The sequence below is a fragment of the Clarias gariepinus genome, chromosome 17 (genome assembly GCF_024256425.1).
Source record: "Clarias gariepinus isolate MV-2021 ecotype Netherlands chromosome 17, CGAR_prim_01v2, whole genome shotgun sequence".
Taxonomy (NCBI): domain Eukaryota; kingdom Metazoa; phylum Chordata; class Actinopteri; order Siluriformes; family Clariidae; genus Clarias; species Clarias gariepinus.
The window spans coordinates 8310224-8330356 of NC_071116.1; the positions used below are offsets into that span (position 1 = coordinate 8310224).

The following is a 20133-nucleotide window of genomic DNA, read 5'->3' on the forward strand; positions in this document are numbered from 1 at the left end:
TGAAGAGAGAAATAATGGCAAAGTCCACTAGTCATCCCCAGAATTATCATACAGTGACTAAGATTTTGCCTTAAATATTTGGGGGTGCTGTGCAGTTTACAGTATTTTAAAACATTGTCAAGTAGTTACTTATTTACCTTTTTGGACCAAAATTAATATAGTTTGGGGTCGTATTAAAAACGCTATCTACATTAAGGTCGTACCCTCCTGTCGGAGGGAACCAGGTTCAGTTTTTTTTTCCCCAGCAAGCTCAGTAAAACCAGTAAAAACTGCTGTTTTTTTATAAAACTGCACAAATTTCAAAACTCATGATTTTAAGCAACAAGTTTTTACTCCAAATATTGACTGTTTATTTTATTGCTCTTTATTGCTCTTTATAGAAGTTTCTTTTATGCAGAAATGTTTTCAAAAGCATCTTTTGCTTATACCATATTTTTGTATGTGTCCAAGACCTTTACACAGTACTAAAAGTAAAATAGCTGTTAGGTTTTACTGAGCTTGTTGGAGAATACGAGTTCTTCTGGTAACTTCTGGTCACACTCGCTCCTTTCTATTTTTATGCAAATCCCAGGAGCGTATATTGGGTTTTTTGTTTCCATCTAAATACTGGTCTGTCTTGTACTATCGATTTTTTTCTTTACAGCCATGCATAAATTTTTCTGTAATTTTATTTATTTATTTATTAATTTTTAAGTTATATATGGAACTACTAATTGATTTTGTACATAATTATGCGGCCATGATAAACATATACACTACCGTTCAAAAGTTTGGGGTCAGTTGCAAATTTCTTTGTTTTTGTTTAGTGATTTATTTTCTACATTCTACAACAATACTGGGGATTTCAAAACTATAAAATAACACATATGGGATTAGGTAATTACGTAACAACAAGAAAAGCAACAGTTAGTTGTTATTTTAAGACACAGAGGTCAGCCTTTCTGTAATAGTTTTTGCAAAAACAATATTGTCAAGTGCATTTGCAAAATCCGTCAAGCACCATAATGAAACTGGCTCTCATGAAGACCATCCCAGGAGGGCGAGACCAAAACCTACCTCTGCTGCAGACGAGAAGTTCATTTAGAGTTATCAGCCTGAAACATGACCAATTAACAGCACCTCAGATTAAAGGCGTTATGAAGGCTTTACAGAGCATACAGTGGTGTGAAAAACTATTTGCCCCTTTCCTGATTTCTTATTCTTTTGCATGTTTGTCACACTTAAATGTTTCTGCTCATCAAAAACCGTTAACTATTAGTCAAAGATAACATAATTGAACACAAAATGCAGTTTTTAAATGAAGGTTTTTACGTTATTAAGGGAGAAAAAAACTCCAAACCTACATGGCCCTGTGTGAAAAAGTAATTGCCCCCCTTGTTAAAAAATAATTTAACTGTGGTTTATCACACCTGAGTTCAATTTCTGTAGTCACCCCCAGGCCTGATTACTGCCACACCTGTTTCAGTCAAGAAATCACTTAAATAGGAGCTACCTGACACAGAGAAGTAGACCAAAAGCACCTCAAAAGCTAGACATCATGCCAAGATCCAAAGAAATTCAGGAACAAATGAGAACAAAAGTAATTGAGATCTATCAGTCTGGTAAAGGTTATAAAGCCATTTCTAAAGCTTTGGGACTTCAGCGAACCACAGTGAGAGCCATTATCCACAAATGGCAAAAACATGGAACAGTGGTGAACCTTCCCAGGAGTGGCCGGCCGACCAAAATTACCCCAAGAGCGCAGAGACAACTCATCCGAGAGGCCACAAAAGACCCCAGGACAACATCTAAAGAACTGCAGGCCTCACTCGCCTCAATTAAGGTCAGTGTTCACGACTCCACCATAAGAAAGAGACTGGGCAAAAACGGCTTGCATGGCAGATTTCCAAGGCGCAAACCACTTTTAAGCAAAAAGAACATTAAGGCTTTTCTCAATTTTGTTAAAAAACATCTCAATGATTGGCAAGACTTTTGGGAAAATACCTTGTGGACCGACGAGACAAAAGTTGAACTTTTTGGAAGGTGCGTGTCCCGTTACATCTGGCGTAAAAGTAACACAGCATTTCAGAAAAAAAACATCATACCAACAGTAAAATATGGTGGTGGTAGTGTGATGGTCTGGTGTTGTTTTGCTGCTTCAGGACCTGGAAGGCTTGCTGTGATAGATGGAACCATGAATTCTACTGTCTACCAAAAAATCCTGAAGGAGAATGTCCGGCCATCTGTTCGTCAACTCAAGCTGAAGCGATCTTGGGTGCTGCAGCAGGACAATGACCCAAAACAAACCAGCAAATCCACCTCTGAATGGCTGAAGAAAAACAAAATGAAGACTTTGGAGTGGCCTAGTCAAAGTCCTGACCTGAATCCTATTGAGATGTTGTGGCCTGACCTTAAAAAGGCGGTTCATGCTAGAAAACCCTAAAATAAAGCTGAATTACAACAATTCTGCAAAGATGAGTGGGCCAAAATTCCTCCAGAGTGCTGTAAAAGACTCGTTGCAAGTTATCGCAAACGCTTGATTGCAGTTATTGCTGCTAAGGGTGGCCCAACCAGTTATTAGGTTCAAGGGGCAATTACTTTTTCACACAGGGCCATGTAGGTTTGGATTTTTTTTCTCCCTAAATAATAAAAACCATCATTTAAAAACTGCATTTTGTGTTTAATTGTGTTATCTTTGACTAATAGTTAAATGTGTTTGATGATCAGAAACATTTTGTGTGACAAACATGCAAAAGAATAAGAAATCAGGAAGGGGGCAAATAGTTTTTCACACCACTGTAAGTAGCAGACACATCTCATTATCAACTGTTCAAAGGAGATGAATGCGTTTTTTGTACGCCTTTACAATGTAGAAAGAAATAAAAATCAGGAACCATCATGGAGTTAGAAAGTGACCCCAAACCTTTGAACGGTAGTGAATTACAAAAATTGGTACTGCATATAATATGGTGCCTAAGACAGTACTGTGTGTGTATATATATATATATATATATATATATATACACGTGTGTGTGTGTGTCTCTTTTAATCAAGCAAAGGTACAGTATAATCATTCAGCTTGAACTAAAAGAACCTTTAACAGGTGGATTCTGACCTTAACATTGGACGAAAGGAAACATCTCTGCTCTCGTTTTTTAAAGTTAATCTTTGTCTTTGTGCTCCTAGCGGACGTAATGCATTCTCACGGGGGTATGTTCCTGGAGAACTCCTACCCCTCGTCTCCTGCCTCAGCCCAGGCGTCCCGCATCGTTCGAAGACCCAGCGAGGTCAGCATCGCCAGCCAGGTGTCCGGCCTGGCTGATAGTTACACTGCCTCCAATATTGCCAATAGTAAGTAAACATGCACATGTACTGTATACACATACACACTCTTGTATCTCGTGCACGCAAATGTCAAAATGATAAATTGCACTGTAATGCATAACAGGCCTCCAGGCTGTGACTTTAGAAATGATGTTTAACTTAAAGTTTTCTGAAAATCTGGGAGTCTCGTGTACAGTATGTCCCCCCCCCAATACACACACACACAGTCAGTATGAAATATAAAATGTCCAGTATTACCTTTACAGCTTTCCTCCTTTTATGTTGTTGTTTTGTTTATCTCTTAGCACAAGCATGCCATCTCAATCAGTCCAAAAAGCTTAGCCTTTTGTCCCAGCTGGCCCTCCCTTATAACAAAATGTCCTCGAGAAGTCCATCCCCGAAAGCCCGCTACAAGTTGCTCAGTAGCAGAGCGGCAGGCTCGGATGAGGTGAGCTGCTTTGAGCCCTCCCCTCTCCCCGACTCCAGCCCTCCATCGCCGAGCATGCAGCTGGATATCGAGCAAGGTACTGCTGCCGGAGCGTGGAGGAACACGGGCCTTCCTCTTCCTCTTCTTCATTGCTGTTTTTGTCCCATGTGCCTGTTGGTCTGAACCACCCAGTCCTGCCCTGTTAGCGCTCACTAAACCCTACCGCAGTTCTCTGCATCTTCAGACTGTGCTCTAGCTTCTCTTTTTCTCAGTCCTCACTCCGCTCTGTCACTCATACCATGACCATAGAGTCTTCATCTGCAATACCGAGCTTTCTCTGTGTCTTTCTGGAGGATGAATTTGCCTGTGAAGATGCTTTAAATGAACATGTTGTCTCTGGCATGATATTCTGTGGTTGCCCTGGAGTTGTTTAAAACTGGCATTTGATTTTTAAATACTGGAAATCCTCATATATTTGAATATTTTACACTGCGTTCATGTCTCACGTGGAAAAGGTCGTCATCGCGATATCACAATTTTATCATAAACTTTATTATTGTTTTTGTTTTTTTCCGAAAATAGCGTTTTAGTGTCTGATATTTAGGTACATTTTGTAAATATGTTCCATCTTCAGCTTCACTCAAGTGTTAATGTCTGTGCAGAGTTGTTCACATCTTCACGTGTTCACTATGTTCATGTGAGATTCCTCTGGGTTCTTTGGTTTCCTTCCACTGTTCAATAGCCTGCATGGCTACACAAATTTGCTAATGTGTGTGAATGATTGTCTGGATAGTGAGATGGACTGGCATCCCAGTCTGCCTTACACCCAGTATTGCTGGCTATCCCTGGTGGTGGTTTGCTTAAAACTTAAAAAAAAGATTACTTCTGTATTATATTATAAGTCTTCAGCTACCCCGCATTTAGTCATATTAAATGTAATTTTTAAAAATAGGGACAAATGTTTTACTGTGACAGGCTGGAAAGTGTCCAAAGATACAATAAAATATGATGTTATCACGTTACCTCCTTGCCGATTTGATGCGATCGCTTAAGTATCGCGATTTTTTTAAACATCCTGATTCAATATTACATTTTTCTCAGATTTTATGATGATTTTAAACCTTTTAAAAAGTTTAATGATCAATTAAATATAACACATTTATTATAACATTCGTTTTTTCACTTAAAAGTCAAGCGCAGCATTTAAACAATACAAACTTCAATTACAAAAGTTTAACATTTAACTTAATATTAAACTAAAGCAACAAAAAAGCTAAATTTTACCGAGCAGGTTACAGCCCCAAACACCTCCAAACTCTCAATCAGACAGTTAGCGTGTGGGTCGAGTGACAGCAAGCACATGGGCATGTACGTCTTCTAACATGACCATGCTGGTCCACACGCACAAGAATCTTAATTGATACCTGAATATATATTCCCCCCCCGCCCGCATATCTTATCACCAGTATACTAATCACTGGCCTGAACATTTTATCATATAAACCTGTTTCTTAAAAACTTGAGGGCCAAAGAAAAGTTATTTCAGGAAGGCAGGAGAACTATTCCTTAAGAATACTTTTTTTTTTTTTATTATTCAAGAAAGTGTGGCTTTTTTGGAAGCAAAATATGAACAAATAAGGGTTGGCTCAAGACTTTTTATCATAAAAATTGTTTGAAACAGTTAAATCAGAATTGTGTGGGTTCCTGTAAATTTGTTTGAGACAGCGTGAGTGAGCGGAAGGAGTCTGAGCGGCCTCATACGTGGCTCACCATGTTGTCCTGGTGCCATTAGAGTTAGGTTTAGAACACTCTTGTTTTTTTTCTGGCTCTGCTGAAACAGGAAGCTGCCAGCTGTATCTCATTTCACTTTCCTGTCCTGCTTGGGCTGCTCTCCAGTGAATAGGCTGCTATCTTGTTGTGAACAGGTGCTCTCCGCGGTACTGAAGCAGGACCAGATTCGGGTTTGGGTACGTGTATTTGGCGGCTTGGACTCACTCTTGTGAGGCTGTGGGAGGAAGAAGATGATATCTTCATCATAGCACGAACCAGTGCACTCCAGTGTTTCCACTTCACTTCTTTTTCCACTGCCCTTCACATTTACCTGTGCCATATCTTCTGACCTTTTGTCGCTTAGTCCAAGAAAGTCAGACTGTCCAGAGTACTTGTTCTATCCTAAATCTGTAGATCAGCTGCCAGTGTTTTTGTGTGTTAGAGGCCGTGTTGGAACTCCTTGATCTGTTGCTGTTGGATTCTAATTTATTTTAAATGCTCTTGTAGTCGCTGCTCGTTGGTGGGGGACAAAGCGCATTGACTTTGCCCTGTACTGCCCTGATGCCCTGACTGCCTTTCCCACTGTGGCTCTACCTCACCTGTTCCACGCTTCCTACTGGGAGTCTACAGACGTTGTGTCCTTTCTGCTCAGACAGGTGCTGTTAGATCTGCTTTCCACAAGCACTTTCTTCACTTTTGAAAATTATTACAGAACAATTTAATAAATCTGTATCTATATTTTTACTTTTTTTTGTATGAATCTCTCTTTTGCTCCCAGGTAATGAGGCATGAGAACTCCAGTATTCTGGAGCTGGATGGGAAGGAGGTTTCAGAGTTTACACCCTCCAAGCCAAGGGAGAAGTGGCAAAGGAAGAGAACACACGTCAAGATCAGGGTGCGTTTGTTTGTTCCTCCTTTTCCACATCGAATAGATATTACATACAGTACACTCACTTTGTACCTAAACTTATTGACGGTTTTATCAGGTAAAACTACTATAGCAGTGCACACTGTGAGTACGTATATAATCACTCTGTTGCTATGAGCAACCGGTCAGCCCCCTCGTCTCCCTTATTTCAGTGGAAAGAGACTCCAGATTTAAAGAGAATTATTTTTTGAGGCATGTGGTTGCCTGGTCTTGTATACACGAGAGTGAGAAAATGATCTGCACTCTGGCTGTAGAATTTATTTTAACTCACTTTTAGAAAAGAAAAATGCATCAGTATTTGAAATAATCTTCGAATGCACTGCTATCTTCACTTCCTCATCAGAGGTGAATCTTCGTCCTCTTAGGTTTGCTTTCAGGGGACCAAACAGGTGAAAGTCTGATTCACAAAGCTTCTTAGAATTTTCTCAGAGAGCTCCTATCTTAGCCTAAAAAGTCCTAGCTGGGAGTCCTAGACTAAAAGTAAATTAGGAAACTTCTCAGGGTAAGGAAAGTGCAAAAACCTTTATCTTAGTGAGAAGGTGTCGCAGCAGTTTAAGGAATGTGATTGGTTGATAAAAAAAATCTGTAAAGGTCTTTAAAATGCACTCTTTGTTAAAATATAAAATCATAATAAAACAGACAGTGAAATCATAATGTTTCTATATAAAGAAATTGTATAATTATGAATACATGCTACTTTATGCAAGGTTTCTGTTATAGGCTAAATATCGTAAAAGTTCATTAAAATGGCCAAATGTTGAAAATGTGTCTACTTTTGAAGCAGCCTATTTCCACACAGTAGTTAATATATATTTAAGTTTTTACATTTATTTACCGTACTAATTTTAATACTAGTAATCCATTTCAGATTGATGTGAGCAAAATGTCTCAGCTTTTACCAATTTACATGATTACAGGACAGTTTATTTAAGTTGAACTTTTTGATAGTAGGTACTGTAGCCAACAATCCAGGAGAGATAGAATGAAGTAAAACAACAAGAAAACCAAATTGGACAAAAGAACAGTTTTTACTTTTTCGTTTAAAGAATATTTCTTTTTTCCACCATTTTGTCCTCTACTATAGAAACTCCTAAGCCTTTTAAACGTCCTCCTCTCCCCTTAACAATTTTTACCTTAGGAGCTGTTTTTAGGTCTAAGATGTTCCGTAAATCATTTTTACCTTTACTAAAATTTAGTCCTAAATTTATGGTGAAATTCTATGAAAATGTCATAATCCTAAGAGTTTTTCTTAGAATTTCTTCACTAGGAAGGACTTTTAGGCTTAATAAGCTTTGTAAATATTAGCTATGGACTATAGGGGGAGGATGCTTAAAAACCTCAAAATAAAGCACTCGGACATGCATTGTCATGCGAGATCACGATGCTCTCGGATATTAGTCTTCTGCGTTTAATCTGAAGTTTAGGCTTCAACTCTTCAATGAGCGTCTCACTGTAATGAGCACTGTTGATAGTCGAACCATTTTCCTGATAATTTTCCAATACTGGCCTTTGAGAATCTCAGAAAACTGTAAGCACTGATGAATTTTTAAGCTTGTTGTAGTTCACCTTTATACTTTTTCCTCGGTCAGCGATTGCCTGTTTCCATACTCTCAGGCTTCATAGTGATGATTCCTCGTCTCTTTAATAAATCTCTTTAAGAAACTTTCACCTTCCTTAGAGTATCGGTTTATATTTAGTTTGCACATATCCAAACGCCTCTGTTTATGCTGTTCCGTGAGTTGTTTCGGCACCAGACACACCCTCAAACCACAAAAACAAATTACTGCACTCTGCTCTACTTTCGTACCAATCGCAAGTGGGGAAAACATTTTTTGCTCGCACCGCAGTTACAGATGAACTGATGTAACACGTTCACACCTGCACAGCAGTAACTGAGGAGACAGTAGCCTTGGACGGAAAGTGCTGATAAGCCAGCAGAAGTGTTAATCTAATCCGAGTGCGGATCAGTTTTGCCTTTGATGTTTGAATTTTAAACACTACAGCAACTGTTTCTGTTTCTAGATACCACAACATTTTTAGCCCAACTTCCTCAAGATATGAATCAACTAAACCAGTTCAGTGGAATAAAAAAAATACAAAAAAGGATTTGGCTTTTAATTTTCACATTGTGTTGCATTAATGTGGCTGAACTTAAAACAGAGTGTGCAGCATAAAGGATATTTGAGATCAGTCTTAAAAATAAAAAAGAATTTATCGGAAAGCAGAGCATGAAGGCAAAGCATACATTTTTTTGTCTATTGCATGCGTTGCAGAACGTGACTGCGAACCATCGTGTGAATGACGGAGTCTTTGTGGAGGACGGCATGCAGGTGGTCACTGGCCGTTTCATGTACGGCCCGTTGGATATGGTCACTCTCACTGGAGAGAAGGTACAATTTCATTAGAGTGAATTTTAGTATTTAGCACTATTTTATCTTTTTTTTTTTTGGTTGTTATTTGGTTATGTCACTTTTGACATGCTTCGCATTTTAAGGTTGACATCCACATAATGACACAACCTCCATCCGGAGAGTGGGTGCTCTTCGATACGGAGCTGACCAACAGCAGCGGCCGAGTTTCCTACATAATCCCCGAGGGCAAACGGCTAGGGATTGGCGTGTACCCAGTTAAAATGGTGGTCAGGTATGTGTATATGTGTGTGTGTGTATATATATATATATATATATATATATATATATATATATATATATATATATATATGGGAAATCCCTGGAGCAGCTCATGTCTTCATGTTTTAATTGATAGGGAGTGTAGACTTCCCCATCAGTACCCTGGATTAGTTAAGGCCTTTGAGGTTTGTGAGGCTTGAGATTTTTGTTCACTGACTTGTGAGACTTTTTTTTAATGAACTTGATTAAGTGTTGTGATGGGTTTTTGTGTGTAATATACAGTACAGTGTAACCTTGAATTACGAGCATAATTCGTTCTGGAAGCGGGCTTGTATTCCAAAACACTCATGTATCAAAGCAAATTTTCCCATAAGAAATAATAGAAACTCAAATTATTTATTCCACGTGTCAAAAAAATTAATACATAAAAATAATTAATAAAAAATATAAAGTAAAAATAAAACAAATTAACCTGCACTTTATCTTTAATAAAAGTAAAAATAAATCCCAACAGATAAGTGTTTCCGTTTATGCGCGCAGGCACTGTGTGTATGTGTGTGAAGTTAGAGGAGGAATCAGCCTCCCGTTCTCATCTTACACAGTAGACCTTTCTCCTCTCTTTTCACACAAACACACACACATATTAACGGAAAGACTGTTTTGTGGTAAAAAATTTGCAAGGAACATTGTAAGCGCATCGTGTCAGCGCATACTAACGCAATTACTGCTGTAAAGTAAAACAAACAAACAAATTAACCTGCACTTTTCCTTTTAAAAAGCATCGCGACAGAGTAGTGTTTCTGTGTAGAGCAGAGAGTGTGTGTCTGAAGCCGGGGGGGAGGGAGTTGATGTAAAGGCGAGTGTGTGTGTGAAGGGGTACAGTGTCAGATTACGCGCGCGCGCGCACACACAACGACAAAGAAGGAGACCTTTGGCTCAGTTGTCATCACATGACGCTCAGCGTCAAAACAATAAGCGCAGGCATGATAGACGATACTTGGTACTCGTAAACCAAGACTTGCTTGTTTTTCAAGTCAAAATGTATAAAAAATCTTTGCTCGTCTTGCAGAACACTCGCAGTCCGAGGCTTTACTGTACATGCTTTTGTTTACTTTCAGAGGTGATCACACATCTGCAGACAGCTATCTGACTGTCCTGCCACGCGCCACGGAGTTTGTAGTGTTCAGCATCGATGGCTCGTTTGCTGCCAGTGTGTCTATTATGGGCAGTGACCCTAAAGTGAGAGCTGGGGCAGTGGACGTAGTCAGGTACATCACAACATTCCTGTTTAATTACAGCCATGTATTCTGTGTTTTCATTCTACCTTTTTTATGACTCAGGTTAAAAATTTAGACATTTTGGATGAGAGGACAGCAAAGTAAACTATATATTTATTTATATATACACACACAGTATATACAGTAGGAGGGGTGTTTATGTCAAACCAGGATTTGTGATGAAATTTCTTGTGAATGAGGATGCAAAATTGATTGACATTTAAAGAAGACATAAAGCACAGTGGAAAGGGTTTTTAATTGAATTGACGTGGGCACAGTGGTGTGACTCGTAGCTGCAGTAAAACATTTGAATTGCACAACATTTTTAAAAAAAGGATGTATATCCATGAATGACTATCAGACTCAAAGCATACAGTGCGATCATGAATCTGGTGTACTGGAAAAGCTTTCTCCCTTGATGGTATCCAAGCACTAGTAAAACTCTTTGATAAGTGCATTAGTGTAGCAGCGGATGATATACAATATAAGAAAGAATATGTACATATACAGTATAAATATATACAGAAAGAAATGTGATTTTAACTCGCATACCTGTGTTCTGTTATTCTGCACAATCAAAAGTCCCGGTTTGACTTGAACACTCATTGTATTATTATAAAATTCTGTGAGCTGCTTTTAGTACCTTGACTTTATTGGAAAACTCAAGAATGCTTAGCATGTTATCAGCATCCTCTTTTTTTTCAAGTTTTTCCGTCGTAATGCTATATCTGCTAACTGTTTAAGACATCTTTACATTTGTATATAATGTTTTGTTTTCACAGGCACTGGCAAGACCTGGGCTACCTGATTGTGTACGTGACAGGCCGTCCAGACATGCAGAAGCAGCGGGTGGTGGCCTGGCTCTCGCAGCACAATTTTCCTCATGGCATAGTGTCGTTTTGCGACGGTCTGGTGCACGACCCCCTTCGTCACAAAGCAAACTTTCTAAAGTCCCTTATCACCGAGGTAGGAAATTAAATGCGACATTAACTGAAACAATATTTACGATATTTAACGAGCGAGGCTATTACATGGTGAATGAAATGGTGAAATACATCTGTCCAAAGGCACAAATGAAGATCTTTGCTGCATACGGCTCCACAAAGGACATCTCGGTGTACACTTCCCTCGGCCTGCCGCCATCTAATATCTACATTGTGGGCAGACCAACGAAAAAGATGCAGCACCAGTGTCAGGTACGCCTTAGAGCTCTTTTCATGTGTGTTGTTGTCTTTCTTCATGTTTTCTTTATTGGCAAGATTTATTCTTGTTCGGTAAGTTCATTTATACAACAACACGAAATACGATTGTGACTTCGGCAGTTTGTTCAAAAGTTGCAAGATACAGTTTATACAGTATACATGATTTGACCAGTGTCAAGTTATTATTGCCGCCATTGCAAAGTTGTAAAGAAAACCGTAAAGGTAGCAATTACCTTCGTTGATAGGGACACAACTTACAAAATGTTCGTTGATTAGCCGGTTAAACGTGATCCATCACAGAACGTAGTTCATTTCTGTTCAAACATATTTTTTAATAAGCTCCGTGTCACTCAGTGTTATCAAAACGTCTCTCCTCTGCACACGTCTCTGCCTGAACACCATTTTCTCACTACTCCTAACCAGTTAGGACACCTCCAGAGATCTTATACATTTTGGTGGAAATGGGAGTGATTTCCTATTTTAGGAATGTTAATAAATTGCTCTTACTCCTACTCCTAAAAGTAGGACAAAAATTGCGTCACTTTGAGAAGTTTTCGCCACTCTATATGTGAAGAAGTAGCAGGTGTTTAATTGTGTCACCTTCCAGCTAGTTTCTCACCACTGTCTCGGTCATACAACAAGACCTTGTTAGCAGTAAACAAATGATAAATTCAGGAGGTCCAATGTCCTGCCCAGGGACATGATTTGCGTCAGAAGAAACCAAAAAATTTAATTTCTTTAATTTAGTCTGTTGTTATACATTTGTAAGGTACTGCTACTAGTACGCCAGTAGATACTCCTGCTCTAGGTGTGCATACTGTACAGTAGTTTCACAAGTATCACACGTCACACAAGATGTATCAGGAACCACATTTACAAGACGACCACCTGTATATCAGTCTCTCACTGGGATCTGAAATGATGGGTTACTGTTAGTGAAACCTCAGTTCTCTAAAGAGATTCGATGATGTACAGAGATCTCTCCACTCCTTATATATGGGGTTATGGTAGTGGTGTCCTAAGAGTTAACCTTTAGTGACCGTCCAGTTTCAGCACTGTAGACCACTAATGTGTTTGACTAAACAGGTTTTGTTTGTTTATATTTTTGTTACTTCATACAGCATTCTGAAACACTGATTTTTTTTTTCACAAAAAAAAAAATGATAATGCTGATCTCCATAAACTTCTTAAAATCTTTTTGTCCTTTTTTTTGTCACACTGCAGTTCATCTCGGACGGTTACGCCTCTCACTTGTCCCACCTGGAGTACAGTCAGCGTTCTCGACCAGCCAAGACAGGCAGCACACGTGTGACACTGCGCAAAGGGAGCTTCGGTCTTGGTGCCAGCGGCGACTTTCTGCGCAAACGTAACCACCTGCTGCGCACCATCTCCTCCCAGCCGACCCCCACCTCCTCGGTCACGTCCTCTGGCCACGGGGGCCGTCCCGAGCGCGCTCAGAGCCAATCGGAGTTTGACCGCGAGCGGGCCGATCGTGCGCAGAGGAGCATGAGCATCGCAGCAGGCTGCTTCGGGCGTTCGGGGAAGATGGACGGAGGCACCCTGAGCCCCAAGTAACTCTCAGCTTGGTGTTTATACCTGGGAAGTCTGCCAGTCCGTATGATATTTTTGAGGAAGTGTGAATCGGGGGAAAATGATAACATGGAACAGACTCCGTGAGAGACTGGCACAGCTTTTCTAATGTAGCAAGAGTGGCGTTGGGGGAAAATAAAAAAAACAAAGATTTTGTTCCACAGAGGCAACACACTTACAAGAAATCTACTGCCTTAAGCATCGCTCTAGGTTTTGAAACGCTGATCCTTGCCTCTTCATTAGCTTGAATGTACAGAGAAAATGGACGCTTGGGTAGTTAGGACTTCTTTAATCTCCACCTGCACCATGGGAAAGTGGAACAACTCTCCAACGTGTCATCATGATGTCCACCAAAATTTTCCACGTGTAAATACGTGCCTCCCTCCTCACGTGCTCAGGGCAGCCGTGTAAAGACAAGTCGGCCATGGTCGATCCCAGGCGCCACTTGTGTTAGCCACACGTAACCCCTCTTTGACAACTGCTAACCCCCCAGTTTCTTCCTCTTTTTATTAAGCTGTTCTTACGGAGGAGGTTTACGACAAAAAAGCCCTGCAGCATTTGGCAATAAGGACCCACCGAGTTGTATCGTGTGTTTGGCTCGCAGGTCATCCGAGGCCTTACTTCTTCAAAGCGTAATACCATTCACGGGTGCGAGTGCTGCTCTGGGGCTAAAAGCGAGGACGTTGGCGTTTTTGTTTTTTCTTTTTTTGACACTTAATCTGTAATTTGGCAACAATCCCTTTATCTGACCATCTGCTTGCAATACCTCTCAGACATCGCTAGGATGTCTAGTGCTTCTGAAAACTTTCTCATCTCTACGGTGCAGCATGCCATGTACAGTATAGAGAGCCAAGTACGAATCCTTCTGAGCCTCCATGCTATCACGTTTCCTAGAAACATTTTTCTTCTCTCTCTGGTTCTGGAGCAAAACCGATTCCCTTGCTCACTGCGTTCCTCGGATCTACGGATAAGATGACTGGAGCGGGTCGTTCATTTTCTCTCCAGACGATCGACAGCGGTAGTTTCGTCGTCTCTCGCCAATTCTCGCACCTTTATCGCTTCGATTTTATTGCTAACAAAAATCACAGAGTATACGGACAACTGGTGACAACTTGACGCAACCGGCGGCCAAAATCATTTCTTTTCCAGAAGCTGTAGTTACGTAACTGTATAACCTCATTGTTCCTTTTGCACAAGTCGATAGTGGAGAACCTTGTTACCATCTCATGTGGCTACATATTGTTATCGTGTAGTGCATGATCCTTATTAATATACGACAGGATTCGAGTACGCGTGTGCACAACGGTAGTATTTATCTCTAACGCCAGGATTAAGAAGCGTGCTAAAATTAGGACGGATATAGGAACGACAAAAAAAAAAAAATGAAACGTTAGGCTTCATCACTTCTTTCCTTTGTAACGTACTACTGAGTATTTCATCCGAGCGTATAGAAATATATATGTACATATATATATTTAAGCTGTAAAGATCTGTTGAGTTCAGCTTCGACAGCACATGTATAATGTTTATAAGATTTTAGATCATTTCAGGTCAACATGAAGTCCTTTAAAAGTCCGTGCTCTAGCTTACTGTTCATATGTAAGTGAAATGTATAGATCTATCGCAGGATGTTCTTTTAATCATAAGCTGTGATTTTATGTTTGTTTTTAGATTTAACGGCATGACGCGTTTTAGCCAAATATTGTATAAAGATTTCTTTTTTTTTTTGGTTATCTGTTAAGAGGCAGACACTGGATGAGAGGACACGTTGTATTTAATATTAACAGATATTATAGGAGTTGTATATTTGAATCAAGCGCTGGGAGTTGTTTGTTTGTTGTTTTTAGTTCTAGGGATCGCAGAATGTTTTCCAGGCGCGTGCGGATGATGGACGTGTACTGTAGATACTGTAAAGATGTACATTTTACTATATAGGAAAAATGTATGGTCAGGAATTATTTATGTAGATTCGCAAACGTAATGTCCGATTTTTGTGGTTGCTTTATTTTATTAATATTATTATCATTATTATATATTTTTTGGTTATATAATTAAGATTGCTTCTTTAAGGACCAACACCATTATCGCCATCAGCGCAGGTTGTGACTACAAAAGACACCACCGCACAGACAATCAGTCTCGGGCACACAAGCAACACCTAGAAAACACCAACATCTGGAGATACGACACTCATCACTTATGAAATATTTAACAAGTCTGTTAGATGAAAGACGTTTGATCTTGAGGATGGAAAAGATTTATTTTATTAAACTGTGCCAGATTTTATGTGGTCTTTTATTTATTTGTATTTTTTTTATTTGGAGTTCATCAAAATGAAATGACATTGTTTAATTATGGTATTTAGTGCAACATGACACAAGCGTAATTTTCCTGAAAGTGAAAATGTTTCTGTGTAGATCTAACGCCATCAGATTGTTATATAAATCTGTCCAGTAGAGGGTGCGAATGAGCAGCTTCCCTCCTCCTCCTTTCTTTCTTTCGGGCCAAGAAATGTGCAATATGTTATTGATAGTAGTTGATTTATTATTATTATTTTTTTAAATACAGATTTTTAGAAATGTCCAGCACCTTTTTCTCTGAATGAATGATAAAATCTCTTTAGGAAGCACTTTTTGACTAAGATTCGCCGTTTGTTACTGCTGTTTTAAAAGTTAATCTTCAAAATCAAATCACGTTGCAATCAAAAATCAGACCCTGTATAATCTTTTATTTTAAAGCCCCTATTAATTTTTTTGCCATTGCTTGCCTCATTATTATTATTTTTCCTTTTTTAATTCAAGCACATGATGCACTCCATCCAATACGGTCACAAAACTGGTAAACATCACTGGCACCTACAGGAAACCGAGCCATTTTCTCTCACTCATCAATTTAAAAGTAAAACTTGTTTAACTTTTTATATAACATTTATAAAATATATAACACAGGCCAACACTTTAACCTGTTAAGAAATATGGTCCCTCATTCTTACATGCATGTCAGCTACACTATTATATAATATACAGTACATCATTTATACAGTGTGTTACATCTTTATATACAATACCAGGTCAGGCTTTGAGTGCTCGATTCTCCAATAACTTATAAACACAATGTCATCTGTGTAGAAATGGCAATCAGCATGTAATTAAAAAAAAACAACAGATTCATTTGCACATATTTCTGAGTATATGGCACAATGTGATATTGTGAAAGTGTCAGAGAATGTACTGCTTATACACACTGTACTATACACACGTATAAGGCGTGGCAGCGGTTTTAAACCTTTTTTTATTTCCTCACATTTAACTTCCCTCTCCTGAGTGTTCGGATGGTCTTCAAACATAACGTATCCCGTTTCTTGAAAAAGTCCTGTCTTTCCAACCGTACGCTCCGAATACAAAGCGTAACCCTGTATACAGTTTTGATCTGAATGACTTCTCGGCTCTTTTTCACCCACTTGTGCTCGATTCTGTATTACTGTATGTACTGTGGATTAAATACAGTTGGACAGCTATGACGTTTCTTGAATGTTTGCTCATTCCTTTACACATATAACGTTATGCCGGGGAATTTTACCATTGATTCATCTATTAGGGATGAATCAATAGTGTCGTTGTACACCCCTTCTGTTCTATTCTGAATCACAACATGAAGAAAAATGTGCTAAATGGATTATTAGTTTACAGAAAGTGAAGAAAAACAAATATTAGCCTGTTAAAAAAAAAATAGCAGTGTCATCATTCATCATTACAAAGTGATGAATTTACTGTTTAAACAAAAATGCTTGAAGTTTAATCTTTCTTGTGCATCTCTGAACTAATATTTAGTTGTATACTGTAACTATGGTTTCTGAGAACTGCTTCACATCTGTGACAATTGTACTACACGCCACAATTCCTCTGTATTTCTTAGTTTTGTCTCAGAAACGGCATTTTAATGTCAGCCCACAAGTTTTCTTTTGGATTAGGGTCCGGGGATTGGGCCGGCCACTCCATACGTCAATCTTGTTGGTCTGGAACCAAGATGCTGCTTACTTACTGGTGTGTTTGGGGTCGTTGTCTTGTTGAAACAACCATTTCAAGGGCATTTCCTTTTCGGCACAAGGCAACATGACTTCTTTAAGTATTCTGAAATAGGCCCAACACCATAGTACGTGAAGCATCCCCATATCATGATACTTGTGCCCCCATGCTTCACTGTCTTCACAGTGTACTGTCGCTTGAATTCAGTGTTTGGGGGTCGCCTGACAAACTGTCTGCGGCCTCTAGACCCAAAAAGGACAATCAAAATATTCAGTCCACAAAATATTCACAGGTAACTTTAGGTGTTCTTTGACCATGCTGGAACCAATCATTGGAGTCTTTGCCAATTTTGTTATTCTTCTATCCATTCGAATGGTAGTTTTTCTTTTCCCCCCCACATCTTTCTTGTTTTGATCTCTATTTTAAAGCATTTGATATATTTTAGCAGAGCAGCCGATCATTTTCTGCACTTCTTTGTATGTTTTTTCATCTCTAATCAACTTTTGAATCAAAGCATGCTGTTGTTCTGAACAATGTCTGAAACAACCCGTTTTACTCTGATTTTCAAAGGGAAATGCAATATAATGCAAAATTGCAATTATTGATCTGGTTACTGATGTTGAATTGCTATTATTTTGAACACAACTGTAACTTTAGGTCTTGTTTTTCCTGGGAAGGTCTTTATGAGAGCCAGTTTCATCATGGTGCTTGATGGGTTTTGCAAATGCACTTGACAAAACTTTTCCAGAACAGCTGACCTAACAACTGATTAATTGAAGTCATGTTACCCCATATCACAACTTTCACCGTTTTGTAATCTGAATAGGCTGGCGCATTGTCATGAAGAAGGCAACCCCCTTTGTGAGCGATCCACAACACATTGCCTTGGTTTTGACCCTCTAGTGGCATTGTGCTGTACTATACCACTGTGTTTTTTTAAACAAGAAGAAATGTTCATGAACATTCATTTCCAGCGACAAAATTTAGGGAAATATCTTGTTTTTTCCTGCAAGATAATACGAATTTTATGACTGCCCCTTATAACATACAGTACAAGTTCTCTCACGTAAACAAACAAGCTCAGCTTTTAAACAATACAAACTAACTTTAAATCTGGACTTGTTTTAAGATTGGTGTGTGTAACAAGTGTGTTTTAAGACTAATACCTTAACAATATTTGGAGAAAGAAAACGTGATCAGAGGCGATTTCAATGCTTGCAACTTTTGATAACGTAACACCATAAAAATGTGACCTTGGCTCAGAAACAGGGGCTGACCAAATAGTGTGGCCATACATAAATTGCCACACAAAAGAATTGATTTTTATCTCATCAGTATTAGTGAGAACAAAATGCAGTTGACTAACTTAAGTATAAACGCTGGGGAGCAAAGACAAAAGAAAGCTCAGTGACCTTTATCGGATTTCCAAACTGCTCATTTTAAATAAATACACACCCTCACATGCTAAAATACTCTTAAAACACCATAATGCTATTTTATTAGGTGACTTACTGTGTTGGCTGTTTGCTTTGCTTTAATTAATAACTGTATATTCATACATCTGTATAATACATCTGCTTTAAAAAAAAACAACAAATGCCGACTTTAAACAGCCTCGACACCAAATATAAGCATTGATGCATTTCTAGTGTTCGAATCTCAGGTATTATTTTTGCAGCTCTGTACATAAAACTCACCATCGTTCTTCTTCCTGAAGGCTGAAATGAGGGGGGAGGCCCGCACGGTTTGACAAATTACTAATGAGTTGTGTTAGAAATCATAGAGCAACAGATCCAGTAATTATGAGGTTCTTTATTCTTTATGCCAGCAATACATCAGATGTGCACATTCACACACAATTCTCACACACTCTTCCTCTAGCTCATCTCTCTTACTCTCTCTCTCTCTCTCTCTCTCTCACACACACACACACAATGCCACAAAATGTAAACTGCATCAGCTATTCTCAGGAGCATGAGTTTCTCAGTATTCTTTTTAAAAAACAGCTTTCAAATGGGGACAGTACATCTGAAATGAAATGAATAACGGAGAAGGATAAAGACCTCTGTGTGGTGCGGCATTACACAGGATTATATGGTACAAGTGGACACTATGGTATCGCTTTCAAATCAGCAACTTTTCTGATCATGTTTAATTGCTACAGTACTAACCTAATATAAAAGCAAGTTGTAATTGTTTTTCTAGCACAGTCTAGGGATTCTGTGGCTTTTCTACTCAGCTGGGGTTATTCACAGTTATTAATCGTATTCTGAATCTGCTTTCACAACCAGTGTTTTATCGAATTTCACTCAAAATACCAGTGAGCTCAGGACTGCAGAGCACACTGTCCTTTAGAGCACGAAACCCTGATGGCAAACAGCGGTCTAAAAACGAGACATTCGTCTGGCTTCACGTCCCAGGAAGTTTGTTTACTGTCTCTTGTTGGTGCCTGTCGTATGATACAGGAGAGCTGTTTTTTTGTTTTGTTTTTTAAATGTATTTCTTATTGTCACTGGCTTGTGCTGAACTATTCTCTAGGTGTAGTGCTGTCTGGACGCTGCATCACACCACGCAGAGGTCATGTGTGCGAGTGAAATAAGCTGGATTCAGTACGGCATGAACGACTGTAAAGGACAGCCACAAGCACACACTAGACTCGGCGTGTATACGTTCAGTGATTTAAAAAACAACAAACAAATAAATAAATAAATAAACGAAGACGAAACACTTTACACCGGGAAGTTAAATAACAGCTGCAATGGAAATGTCCGCTTCATTTTTCTCTGTTTACAGGTTTAAGATACTGACTGTAACGATGCTTTATTTTTTTTTCCTCTTTTCAAGTTTTAACCCACAGACACACAAAGTTTCCCTAACTGTCTTTACTGCCTAAGTAACAATATGCATTTAATCTTGGCAGGGTGATTAAGTCATGTACTCAGGCTCTCTTCACAGCAATAGTCCTTCATTCTTTCAATACT

At 39.0% G+C, this 20133-nt stretch overlaps 1 protein-coding gene across 11 annotated transcripts in view; it reads left to right on the forward strand.

The window, feature by feature from the left end:
* Positions 1-15886, forward strand: part of LOC128505529 (membrane-associated phosphatidylinositol transfer protein 2) — a 69243-nt gene extending 53357 nt beyond the window's left edge. For 7 of the 11 annotated variants that reach the window (XM_053476014.1, XM_053476020.1, XM_053476019.1 and 4 more), the window contains 10 exons: positions 3166-3330; positions 3609-3827; positions 6008-6156; positions 6279-6395; positions 8702-8818; positions 8923-9071; positions 10177-10326; positions 11118-11301; positions 11403-11531; positions 12762-15886. In XM_053476014.1, coding sequence (XP_053331989.1) covers positions 3166-3330; positions 3609-3827; positions 6008-6156; positions 6279-6395; positions 8702-8818; positions 8923-9071; positions 10177-10326; positions 11118-11301; positions 11403-11531; positions 12762-13112 — 1730 coding nt within the window. In that variant the 3' untranslated portion in view covers positions 13113-15886. The remainder of the gene's footprint in view (positions 1-3165; positions 3331-3608; positions 3828-6007; positions 6157-6278; positions 6396-8701; positions 8819-8922; positions 9072-10176; positions 10327-11117; positions 11302-11402; positions 11532-12761) is intronic. The other 4 variants (XM_053476021.1, XM_053476022.1, XM_053476024.1 and 1 more) reach the window with 1 other exon arrangement.
* The last annotated feature ends 4247 nt before the right edge of the window (positions 15887-20133 follow it).